General features: G+C 39.9%; 1 protein-coding gene across 1 annotated transcript in view; it reads right to left on the bottom strand.

Moving 5' to 3' along the window:
* slc4a3 (solute carrier family 4 member 3) overlaps positions 1–13,118 on the bottom strand; it is a 101,247-nt gene that overhangs the window by 7,142 nt on the left and 80,987 nt on the right. Inside the window, exons 12-18 of the mRNA XM_052148117.1 lie at positions 11,136–11,320; positions 10,335–10,557; positions 5,744–5,962; positions 5,506–5,654; positions 3,992–4,186; positions 3,691–3,906; positions 2,942–3,031 (exon numbers count right to left, since the gene is read on the bottom strand). Of these exons, the coding sequence (XP_052004077.1) occupies positions 2,942–3,031; positions 3,691–3,906; positions 3,992–4,186; positions 5,506–5,654; positions 5,744–5,962; positions 10,335–10,557; positions 11,136–11,320 (1,277 nt within the window). The remainder of the gene's footprint in view (positions 1–2,941; positions 3,032–3,690; positions 3,907–3,991; positions 4,187–5,505; positions 5,655–5,743; positions 5,963–10,334; positions 10,558–11,135; positions 11,321–13,118) is intronic.

Raw genomic sequence — 13,118 nt, 5'->3', positions numbered from 1 at the left:
CAGACAGCAGGACAAAACAATGCAAATAATAGAATGCAACTAACCATTCAATCATGCTCAGTTATGATTGCAATATATATAGTCTCATCAACTTTTGAAAGGGAGTAAAAAATGCTTTCCGATCAAGGCTATATATCCAAGCGAACTCTAGGATATTTTGGCCTCTTACATCTACCGGGCTTCCGGCTGTTCAGAGTGGATCGCACCATGGATTTAACAGGGAAAACGAGAGGTGGTGGTGGAACGTGTTTTTACATCAACAAATGTTGGTGTACAGATGCAACAACGCTTAAGATGTGCTGTCCTAATGTCCTTGTGTATTCTTGTGACTGTTAACATTCCTCCACAAGCATGTGTGTGTGCAGCACTGCAACAGCTGGCTGACCAGATCACAGACACGGAGCAACAACACCCGGACTCACTTATTATTCTTGGAGATTTTAACTAAGCAAATCTCACATGTGAACTGTCCAAATACAGACAGCACATTTATACATACCCCACCACTGACAGAAATACACTGGATCATTGCTACACAACAATAATCCCTCGAGCTTTGGGACTCTCTGATCATCAGGTTCATCTTCTTCCGATCTACAAGTAGAAACTCAAGCATGTTTTGACTGCACTGATAGGAGAGTTTTTAAGGCTGTAGCCACCGACCTGGATGAGCTCACAGATACTGTGACATCATAAATCAGTTTCTGTGAGGATATGTGCATTCCTACAAGGACTTATTTAACATACAACAATGACAAACTCAGGCAGCTTCATCAGGCCAAAGATGATGCTTACAGAAGTGGAGATAAAGTCTTGTACAATCAGGCCAAAAACAGACTGACAATGGAGATTAGAGTGGCTAAAAGAAGCTACTCTGAAAATCTGAAAAACAAGTTCTCAGATAACGACCGTGCATCAGTGTGGAGAGGCCTGAAGGACAGAGTAATTTAGGGAATCAATAACTGACTGACGATCTGAATGTGTTTTACTGTAGATATGAAAAGCCAAGTCTCACACACCACACCCGCTCTGACCTTCACATCACACAGACATTTACACCTCCTGCAACCCCCCTCCTCCCTTTACCTGCTACTCAACCTGCACTTAACCCTCTGGGGTCTGAGGGTGTTTTGGGCCCTGGAGAAGTTTTGACATGCCTTGACATTTGTGCTTTTTTCACTGTATTCAGCACAAACTGGGCTAAAATAATATGTGAGCAACATGTGTGTACATGTTTCTATTTTTGAGAAAATAACGTTTATGCATGTTTTTTGAATAAACAAAATTTTTAAGTCATTGAAATAAGGCCATATAACACATACTAAACATTTGTCCACAAGCCTTTTGAGAACTGGATCTTGTAGCCAAGAATTTTTGCTACAAAATGATGTAAAAAACATCCTGATCACTCATTCATACAAAACAATATAGTACTTTAACTTTTGTAAGACACTCTTAGTGTTGAAAGCTCAGAGGATATGTGAACTATCATGAATATTGATTGTAATTCACACCCGAGGAGAAAAAAAAACCCTCCCCTGGGCCTATCAATGAGGAATGTGACAGAAAGAGAATGAATGTTTGGAGGCTTAATGATCAAAAACAAGTTTTAAATTAAAAGTATGTTAAAACACTCCGGCGCGTCCGTCGACCCCACAGGGTTAATATCTGTGAAGAAGATGTGTGCTGGGTCTTCCGGAAACAGAAGACAAAGAAATCACATGGCCCAGATGGTGTTTCACCCAATTTAATAAAATCCTGTGCTGACCAGCTGGCCCCCCATCTTTACACAGATCTTCAACACATCACTGGAGCAGTGTGAAGATCCCAGCTGCTTCAAATGCTCCACCATCATCCCCGTCCCAAAGAAACCCAAAATCACAGGACTTAATGACTACAGACATGTTGCTCTGACATCTGTGGTCATGAAGTCATTTGAGAGACTGGGGCTGGCCCACCAGAAGGACATCACTGAACCCTTTCTGGATCACCTGCTGTTTGCTTATTGAGCTGACAAGTCTGCGGATGATGCAGTCAATATGGGACTGCATTACATACTTCAACTAGACAGACCAGGGACTTATGCAAGGGTACTACTTATTGAATTCTGATCGGCTTTTAACACCATCAACCCTGCTCTCCTATGGACTAAATTAACCCAGCTCTCTGTTCCCACCTCTATCTCTCAGTGGATCACCAGCATTCTGATGGACAGGCAGCGGCTAGTGAGACTGGGGAAATTCATCTCCAGCACATGTACAATCAGCACTGGCACCCCCCAGGGATGTTTTACCCCATTTGATGTGAACATTAACTGAAGCTCCTGACCAGTAAATGCATGATTTTATGCATTGCACTGCTTCTACATGATTGGCTGATTAGATAATCGCATGGATGATTGTTGGTGCCAGACGGGTTGGTTTGTGTATTTCTGTAACTGCTGATCTCCTGGGATTTTCACACATATCAGTCTCTATAATGTACTTAGAATGGTGCCAAAAAAAAGAAATAAATAAAAACATCCAGTGAGCGGCAGTTTTGTGGACAGAAATGCCTTGTTGATGAGAGAGGTCAACAGCGAATGACCAGACTGGTTCGAACTCACAAAGTCTACAGTAACTCAGATAACCACTCTGTACAATTGTGTGAAGAATAGTATCTTAGAATGATCTCTCATTCATTTTGTGAATGATCATTCAGTGAATGATGAAACCATAACAAAATGCGATAAACGGTAAAATTATATTTGCTACAAACCAATGTGCTAATAATTAATATAATTTAATATAATTTTAATTAATAATAATAATTAATGATAATAATATGATGACAGATATTGCAAGGGAATAATGGTGGCACCGTAGTTATACGTTGAAAATAAGGCATATAAGTTGAAGACACAGCACATGAGAGATTGAGCAGGTTAAACAGTGTGATTTACCTGTGTGTATGTATCAGGGATGGAAATGTCCACCAGTACAGAAATCAGGATCGAGATAGGAATCCCAAAGTCTCCAATGATTCTTCTGGCCTTTGAAGATTACGTATGTGGAAGAGCAAAAAAACATTTGACATTTACATTCATCTATATAGCTAGCTCTTTTATTCAAAGCAACTTTGAATGAGCAGTACGTTTTCACTAAGAATCTTACCTGCACTGCACTGCAAAAAAATAAAAAATAATAATAACAAAAATCATTTTCTTACTGAGTATTTTTGTCTTGTTTTCCAGTAAAAATATCTAAACATCCTTAAAAGAAAAAAGAAGATACATTTACTTGAGAAGCAAAGCGTCATAAGACATTTGATATTTTTATTAGAGAAATCTAACAAAATGCAGACACCTTTTATCTTATGACAAGAAAAATCTATTCGCCAATGGGAAAAAAAAATAAAAAAAGTTGTATTTTTCTTATCACTGTTCACTTTCAATATATGGGAAAAGCAGCATCAACAGTCTTAAGTGTCTTCTCCTCTTTGTGTTTCTTAGATTTTTTTGAAGAAAATAAGTCAAATAGGTTTTGAACTGAGTGTTGAGTTTGTAATTGATGGCAAAATTACATTTATCAAGTCATATTATCTAATACAATTTTGCTTCTATGCAAATGCTTTTCGTTTTAAGGATGTTTAGAAAAAATGGAGCAAGAAAATAATTTTTTGCAGTTCTGACAAAATAACACCACACTGTACCTTTCCACCAAGGAATCTGCTATTACGGAATTTCCGGAGGAAGAAGGCCACAAAGAAGGTTCCCAGCATTATCACTAGGGAGAGCAGGGCTGTGTTGGGCTGGTTGAGAATGGACTCCTCGATCACACTGACCCTTTGAAATGTGTCTATGGGTGTGAAAGCAGGCAGTACAGGAGCCGTAGGGTAGCTTTTCATTAGAGGGTGCTCTTGAAACACCTGGGGAAAAATAACCCAAAGATTTAACTCTATTTCTGAGTCTGACAAATACATAAAAGCACAAATGCTCACATAATAACTGTACCTTAATAAGCTTGGAGAAGGTTTCATAGATGAAAATTAGGGAGATGAGAAACGCAAATATCTCCTGGGTGAAAGGGGAGATGTAACGCACAAGGAAGCTCCCCTCAGCTGCCACTATCACAAAGACAATGAAAATAAGCCAGAACCCGATCCACACTCGCCCCGTGAGATACTCGAAGCCCTGCGACTGGCAGAACTGTAATCAAGAAAGAACAAAAAGAGTGATAGAAGATAGAAAGTTGAGAAAATCTTTTCTCAATTATACTACTTTCAATACCTTGTAATGGCTGAGACACAATGAGAATAAAGCAATAAACCACTCAAGGCAATGAGTTACAGTGATTTTACCATGGGTAAGGTGTTCATAGGCACAAAATGAAGCAAAAACACTTAACAGTGGGAAAATCTTTTGAAAATGGCTTTTTTAAACAGTAACAGCAATATGATAAGACACTAAAGTTGAACATACAATTACATTTGAAATTAATTGTCGGAATAGACGATTATTCCGTGAAGTAACACAGTTCGTAAAGCTAACTGTAAAAAGTTGTTATGCAATGTAGCAACTTAATATAGTATGTCTGGTTACAGGTGTCAGGGTTGCCACACGTTTTGACCAATGAATTTCCTTGATTTTTCAAAAAAATCTATAAACACTGTAGAAATTGCTAGCCACTTAAATGTATAGTTCACCGAAATGTTTTTATTTTCTCATCATTTACTCACCCTCATGCCATCCCAGATGTGTATGACTTTCTGTCTTCTGCAGAACACAAAGGAAGTATTTTAGAAGAATATCTCAGCACTGTAGGTTCGTACAATGCAAGTGAAAGGTGACCAGAACTTTATAGTTAAAAGAGCACATAAAGTAATCCATACAACTCCAGTGGTTAAATCCATGGCTTCAGAAGAGATATGATAGGTATGGGTGAGAAGAAGATCAATATTTAAGTCCTTTTTTATTGTAAATTATCCTCCCTGCCCAGTAGGTGGCGATATGAACAAAGAATGTGATTCACCAAAAATAAAATAAGAAGAACTCTTATGAGACGCTTGGATCACACCAGAATACATGGACTTAACCACTGGACTTGTCTGCATTACTTTTAACTGCCTTTATATGCTTTTTTTGACCTTGTTGACTTGCATTGTATGGACCTAAAGAGCAGGGATATTCTTTTAAAAATATTTGTTTGTGAAAAAAGTCACACATCTGGGATGGCATGCGAGTGAGTAAATTATGAGAGAATTTTCATTTTCGGGTGAATTTCTTTCTCACCAACACCTATTGAATGCCTTCAGAACATTTGAAATATGATGCATGGAAGTACTTTTAGGGTTCCTTTTAAGCTTTAAATTGAGCCTGTGGTATTCATTAAAAAATCTTCTTTTGTGTTCCACATAAGAAAGAAAGTCATATAGGTTTAAAACAACATGAAGGTGAGCACATGTTGACAGAGTTGACATTTTTGGGTGAACTGTTCTTTTAAAAGTCTATCTGTTTTTAAAAAATACCTTATAAAAGGCCTCCTCAAACACCAAAAGTGGTCCAGAGAAGCCAATAATGAGCAATGGCTGCCCAGCTAGCAGCGAGAACAGCACTCCCACCGTTGCCGTGGAGATGATGAGCTCAGAGACTCCCATCATGCCTTGTGTCTTCTCACCTAAATAAATGGTAACATACAGTATGGAGTTAGTCACATTGTTTCATTAGTAAAGCTGATAGATGAGCCAAGGGATTAGTCTTACTTGCCTAATAAACCTCCAAAGGTGATCGTGGGTGAAAGAGCAGCAAAATAAATGAAAATCACAGCAGCAATACATTGAGTGTCCATGGCATCCTTCAGGTCACTTATGTAACGAGGATAACGGCGGCGAATATCGTGGATCAGACCCCCAAATGGAATCCCAGAACGTTTGAGAGGGTCAACATCGAACTGGTCCTCCTCTCCCTGTTTATCTGTACTCACATCTACAATACAGAGCACGAGCAGACAGGTCAACATCCCCAGCAGAAGCATCATGCCCCCCATCAGATTGGTTTTAAAATGCAAATGACTACAGCTTACATCAGTACAGTCCTTTAGAATGGATTGCAAATACTACAAATTAATGAAGGAAGGTTGAACTAGAGCCTAGTTGGTCAGGATTTTGCAGTCTAGGATAAATTTTGGGAATCATAAAAGTCTTCTCTTGCTGTTTCCTAGCAAAATCTGCCATTTTTGATCACTAAGTGTGACGTTCACAGATGGCCCATTCATTGCTTTGCAATGAATCAGCCTCCGGCAAAGTTCTGGAAGTGTCCGAAATTTTCAGTCGCAGTTGTTTAGTGTGACTGCTCCTACGATGGCCAGATGAGAGAAAGCACACAGTCAAAGCTATCAATCAGGATGATTGGGACCAAAGTCTTGACTACAAAGTATTGATTGTTTCATACAGTCTGAAAACGTCTCAGTTACGAACATAACCTTGGTTCCCTTAGAGGGAACGAGACGTTGTGTTATGACGTAATTGGGACTATATGAGTGAGTCACGTGGTCTGAAGCCTGTATACAATAACGAAAATACATTGGCTGATGCGCTTAAGTGACACCCATAGGGATCCGCGTCACAGAACCCATATAGACAGCTGCTTTGGCACTATTGTGCCAGAGTTTCTGCAACAGGCACGAGCCTATGTGGCAACTAGAGAGTGTGGCCAGCTACGCAACATCTCGTTCCCTTATTAAGTTATGTTCATAACCGAGACGTCAAGGAAACATTGACGTTGCATAATGAGGCCATTGGGACGAGATACCATCACGCCATGCGAACAGTAGCTGCCAAATCTCTAAGCAAGTGGGGCAAGCTTACAGCGGTGCACAAGTGAGCTAAAGAAATATAAATCTCAAAAACGTACTCCTGATCCAATGGAGAGAACTTGGGAAGCAGGAGACAAACTCTCGTCCAAATGATAAAAACCTAGCAAAGTTTGCGGAGAGGACCATCCTGCCACCACACAAGTGTTTTCCAAGGACGCACCTCAAGCCAATGCCCATGAGGATGCCATGCTTCTCGTAGAATAGGCTTAAATACCAGAGGCAAAGGCAAACCATGGGCCTCGTAAACACTCGAGATTACATCCACAATCCAGTGAGAAACAACTGGATCATGAAACAACTCTGCTTGGACACCGAAACTCCCCTGATGTGGCCACCAAACACACAAACTACTGCTCTGACTAACAACATTGGCAAGAATGGCCAGCATAAACCTGCAAAGCCTGCACTGGGTATAACATATGTAACCTTTTATGCTCTTCCCACTGAAATGGCGGAGGAGAAAAGGACTGAAAATTAACAAATTGCGAGCGAAAGGACATAGAGTTGACTTTAGGCAAATAGCCCAAACAAGGTCTCAGTGTGAACTTAGATAACCCTGGTGCAAATTTCATACTCAGAGAATTGATCGACAGGGCATGCAAATCACCAACCCTCTTAAACGATGCCAATGCTAATAACAGTACCATTTTAGAGTCCAAAATGTATCAGATACTGATGTTAAAGGCTCGAAAAGAGCAGCCAAGAGCGACTCTAACACCACAGATAAATCCCACAAAGGGACGCGGACGGGACGAAAAGGTCTAAGCCTGCGTGCATAAAATCCAGCACTGAACCAACCGGGCAGTGGACTAGATCCTCACTCCGAGCTGCGCACCAAAAGGCATAAATCCACCATTTACATATGTTTCAAACCACCCGGCTCAAGACAGAGTAACATAAAGGGGTTGCCACTCATGGATAAGATTTAAATAAAAAATATAATTTATTTTAAATAAAAAAGAACCTCATCCAGGTTTGCTCCACAATCTGTGGGTGTATCATCCATTCTCCAGGCATCAGAACCTGTCTGGACAGAAGTTCCGCCTCAAAATTCAACTGTCCCGGAACACCCATCTATAGAAAGTGGTTCAATTTCCATGGTAGCACACATGCATCATTCTGATGGGACGTAACGCACGTGTCAGTAGTCAAGTCCCTTTTCGAAGCACATCCAGCACTGAGAAGGTTGCGCATGCAACATGTCCAGGGGAATGACAGCGGATGATGTGATCATAAGCCCCAAAGGCCTGTAAAACATTCTCACAGGGAGAATGTATCCCACTTTGAACATGGCTAGACACTTGCGTAAAGACAGAATGCGAGCTGGAGACAGGCAAACCTGCACTGTCCGTGAGTCTAGCTCCAGCTCTAGAAACAGAGTCCGTTGTCTCAGCAACAATATGCTCTTGTCTAGGTTAACTTGCAGCCCTAGACTGCTTAAGTGACTGATAACAACATCTCAATGTTTGGCAGTCAATCTCTCTGACCAAACAATCTTTGAGATAATTCAAAATGTAGATGCCATGACACCTCAAAGGCGTAAGAGTTGCATCCATTCATTTTGTGAACGTACGAGGTCCATAAAAAAGGACGCAAAATTAGTACGCTTTGCCTTGGTGTAATATGAATGTGTAAATAAGCATCCTTGAAATGTATTGTCACAAACCAGTGCCCTGGCAGCACTTGTGACATTATATTGTAAGAAAAAAAATGCATTCCCTCTCGTTCGGATTACCCAATTCAGAGCGCCTTGTAACAGCTGCCAAGCCGTAACAAGGGCAGACAGAGGAATTAATGCATGAAAGAAAAAAAAAACATTCCTGTTTTTTTAAACGGGAAAGAGTGTATTGGGGGGAGTGAACATTGGGGGATAACACATGTGCTGAATTCTGTTATGCCTGTCCCGAAACCTTTGGCTATGGGGACAGAGGCTGAATTTGATCAGGCAAGTACAAAAAGGAGTCACTCTGAATGTATTTAAAGCAGAGGATGCCAGATAATCTGTCTTCCCTAGAACAGAGTGGGGAAGAATGTAAAAACATGGAGGGAATTGAAAGCAAGCATGTTTGCCACAATGGCCCCAGAATTTATTATGGGGGGGAAAAGCATGTGACATTAATGAGTGTGTGATTCGTGAATACTTGTGCTTATTATACATCAAATTCCATTATGCCTGTCCCGAGACTCTTGGCGATGGGGACAGAGTCCAAATTCGATCAGATAAATATAAAAAATTGGTCACTCAATATATTTACTGCAGAGAACGCCAGATAGCCCATCTTCCCTTCCACGTGCTCCGTGCCTCATTACATGTCTGTGAACTCTCTAGGGTGACAAAATAGAAGAAATTAGTTATTTTTAAACAAATGCCAAACTTTTCCATCGTTCCCGCGATAAAACACCTCCAAACCAGTGTTTCCTTGATGGAAAACGGCCTGTGTGATGTACAACGATACCGAACTAGGCCGCGCAACAGATAAAGGAGCATGTCTCCACGGCAAGAACGGTGCATCCATCCAGTGGGAGAGAGAAACGCAAGGAAATGTCCGGTGCCTGTCCTCAATCCTTTTTCTTATGACAAGAGCTGAAGCCTCAAAGCCCATATGGCTCCTTTCAAAGACCGCATGGTTTGTCAGAGCCTCGGTGAAGTGCCACCGGGCCTGTGTAACAATGCAGTTGAATCCATACACAAACTGCTCATTTTCAACAATGTCCTCACATGTTGTCACTCAAAAGGGAGAACATAATCCTCGCTTCGGCGTGAGTAGCTACTAACAAACACGGGCTTAGACAAATTTGCGCACTGAAGAAGAAAATCTGGTAAAATGGCACCAAAGCAGCCGCCTATATGGGTTCCGTGATGCAGCTCCCTATGGGCATCGCTTAAGCACCATCAGCCAATTAATTTGTATGACATGGCTTCAGACATGTGACTCAATGTTGTAGTCCCAATTGCGTCATAACGCAATGTTGATGTTTCCTTGAAAGGGAACCCAACATCTAAAATGACTCAGTGTGCACCTCGCTTTAAACAGCCAGACCACGAAAGATGCTGTACTGACCACTAACTGCATCTCTCCAGTCAATGTAATATATTAAATGTATGCATATCTAATGGAATGACATGAATACATTTTAAGCGTGGTTTAAGAACCAAGAACTTTTAAGGCCACCATTAGCCTAAAAACAAAATAACTAAACAAACACATCTTAAAGGGCTAGTTCACAAAAATGTCATCATTTTCATGCCAGATCTGTAAATCTTTCTTTATTCTGCTAAACACAAATGAGGATTTGTAAGTCCATACAATGCAAGTCAAATTAATGTTTATTTTTTATTATCCCTGATCTACAATTATGAGTTTGCCATCGGTAAATATGAATAAACATTGGTCATTCATGTGCTTGTAACTCATACGATTTACTTTGCTAATGAACCCACAAAACAGGTGCAAATGAAATCAGAGAGGAGAAGTTCTTCACCTTTTGTTTCCTGCTCGGCACCTGTCACAGTGTTGCCACATTTTTTGTGCTCTCTCTCTTTGCGCTTACGTAACATCTGTTTCTGGAACGAGGCCACAGTCTTCAACAAGTCTTTCCCCTCAACGTCTGATGGTGGAATTACAATGCTGCAGTCTAAGAACTCATTGATGCCATTGAGAAGATCCTGCCGGTCATCAGCAAAATAGGCTACCTCATGGAAGTTCTAAAAAGACAGTGATCCTGAATGTAAATAATAAAATACAGCTGCAAGCAGCAATTATGGGGCCATGCACACATACATGCACAACCTTTGATCAGTAGCACAGTCCTGAAACTTCTCAATGACCCTCAGACCATGGAAATAATGAGATATACAAGGTTTAATTTCAATATGCAAAGGCAATACCAAGATACAGCCTTATTTTCTGTTTGGCTGCTTTGCCGTCAGTAGCGTTTGAGATTGTTTGGGGAATGGGATCGAAAATCAAAAATTCCTTTGGTCATTTTTGTGAGGCTTGTGAGGCTTAAGATCAAATGATAAAATGTTGGTAAAAATTGGACAAATTCTGTTGGGAGTGCCAGCAAAAATAGTTTTTGATCAAATTAAAAATGGCAGACATATAATATGAGACAAATTTATAATTTGGTTTACTCTGCACAACCCTAAAAATATGAGCATACTAAAAGTATAAGGTATTCTGAAGTTGTAGCAGTTTCAGCCCATTATTAGTTTTTTGATCTTGGGATAAGATATCACTGCTGCCCTTAAAGTTTCACAATATGGTACTATTGATGATAAACCTTATCAGACATGAGGGTGGAGAAGGAGCGTCCAATCTCATGGTAGTCCATGTTGGCCTGGGTTGGGCCCAACAGCACAAAGAGGAACCGAACTGGGACGGGAACTTCCAGAACAGACTCCAGCAGCACTGCCTCATTCAGTCGGACAAAGGCCATAGCAGGCTGCTCTAGGAACTCCACACACCCTACAAACACATTTTTGTATATATTATTCAAATAATATAATATTGAGAACAACACAAATAGGGGTCCAGTGACATATACAACCAAAAAATTTCTCACATTCAGGAAACAGCAGATATTATCTAATACACCAAAACTCAAACACAACAGAAAGCATTCATCTTAAGCCTGAAGCACACAGAGCAATTTTTCTGTCCTTTACAATTGTTGCTTTTCAGACTGAAACCCAAAGCCCAATGAGATTTTGGGTAAAAGCCAATGAAACTGCACAACATTAATGGAATTTTATGTTGGACTGAAAAACATACATGTTTGGTCACGACTGACAGCGTTTACTGGGCAATCGATTAAAAAAAGTTGATGGAGTATCTGGATGAAAGAGGAAATCTGTGGACTGCTCATTCTTTAGAGCAAACTTGAGGTCATTTTGATTTTAAATGCTAAATAACAAGATAATTATGATGACACGTCATCAGTTGTTGAGCTCAACATTTTCTGATGTTATTAAAACTTCGTAAATGTTGTCCGATTATGCCCAACAATGAAAAAAATATTTTACGGTTCCTGAAAGTTGTTGGCAAAATCTTACCAAGATCAAACTAATGTCCACATTGATTTAGCTTAAAGGGATAGTTCACCCAAAAATGAAAATTCTCTCATTATTTACTCTACCTCATGATATCCCAGGTGTGTATGACTTTCTTTCTTCATCAGAACACATTTGAAGAAAATTAGAATAATATCTTATCTCAGCAGGTCCTTAAAATGCAAGTGGATGGTGATTCAACTTTTCAAGTTCCAAAAATCACAGATAGTCTGCATAAATGTCATTCATAAGAGTCCAGCTGTTAAATGAATGTCTTCTGAAGCTACTTGGCCACTTTTGGTGCAAAAAGATAAATATGCAAGTACTTTTTAACTCGAAATCATCGCTTCCGGTCAGCAGCGGTAAGCAAACATGACGCAATCACGTTGGCACGTGAAACATGCGGAAACTGAGGCACATGCGACACACACATGGAAGAGCAGAGCTGTTTACAAGTGAGAGGGAGGAAAACTGAGGCACGCTGTACAGAAGCTTGGTTGGTTTTGGTTTGTACAGAAGATTCATTGGTTTTGGTTTAGATCTGTATTTGTCAGTTTCTTTACTCACAATGAGCTTTTCCTGCATGTCTCAATCGAGAGGAGAACTTGAGATTACGTCCGTAACATGGCAACATGAATATGACACATGAGAGACCGCTTGAACTCCACCCTCTCATGAAGCGTTGGATTATAGTTAAAAAGTAATTAAATATAGATTTTTTTTTCACACTAAAAGAGATCATATCACTTTTGAAGGCATTAATTTAACCACTGGAGTCGTATGGATGACATATCTGCTGACTGTCTATGATTTTTGGAGCAAATATCAAATCACCATCCACATGCATTTTAAGGACCTGCTGAGCAGAGATATTTTTATATATTTCTTCAAATGTGTTCTGTTGAAGAAATAAATCATACACATCTGGGATATCATGAGGTTGAGTAAATAATGAGAGAATTTTCAATTTTGAGTGAACAATAAATATTTGTGACTCAATTAAGAGGCTGTTCATACTGAACACGTTTTTGTGTTCATCTGCGCTTTTTTTTATTTTAATTGTTTTATACTTAAACATGTGCTATGTAAACATAAAATATTTAAACTGTTTAGAGACACCAGCATACTGATCTTTTCGTTGCATCACGTCTAGCTTTATTAGCGCAACAATGCACTTGGCCTGAATGGCCCCTACGACATTATTGTAAAGCTCT

Source organism: Xyrauchen texanus, chromosome 18 (assembly GCF_025860055.1).
Source record: "Xyrauchen texanus isolate HMW12.3.18 chromosome 18, RBS_HiC_50CHRs, whole genome shotgun sequence".
Lineage (NCBI taxonomy): Eukaryota > Metazoa > Chordata > Actinopteri > Cypriniformes > Catostomidae > Xyrauchen > Xyrauchen texanus.
This window is presented reverse-complemented; position numbering and strand designations above follow the sequence as displayed.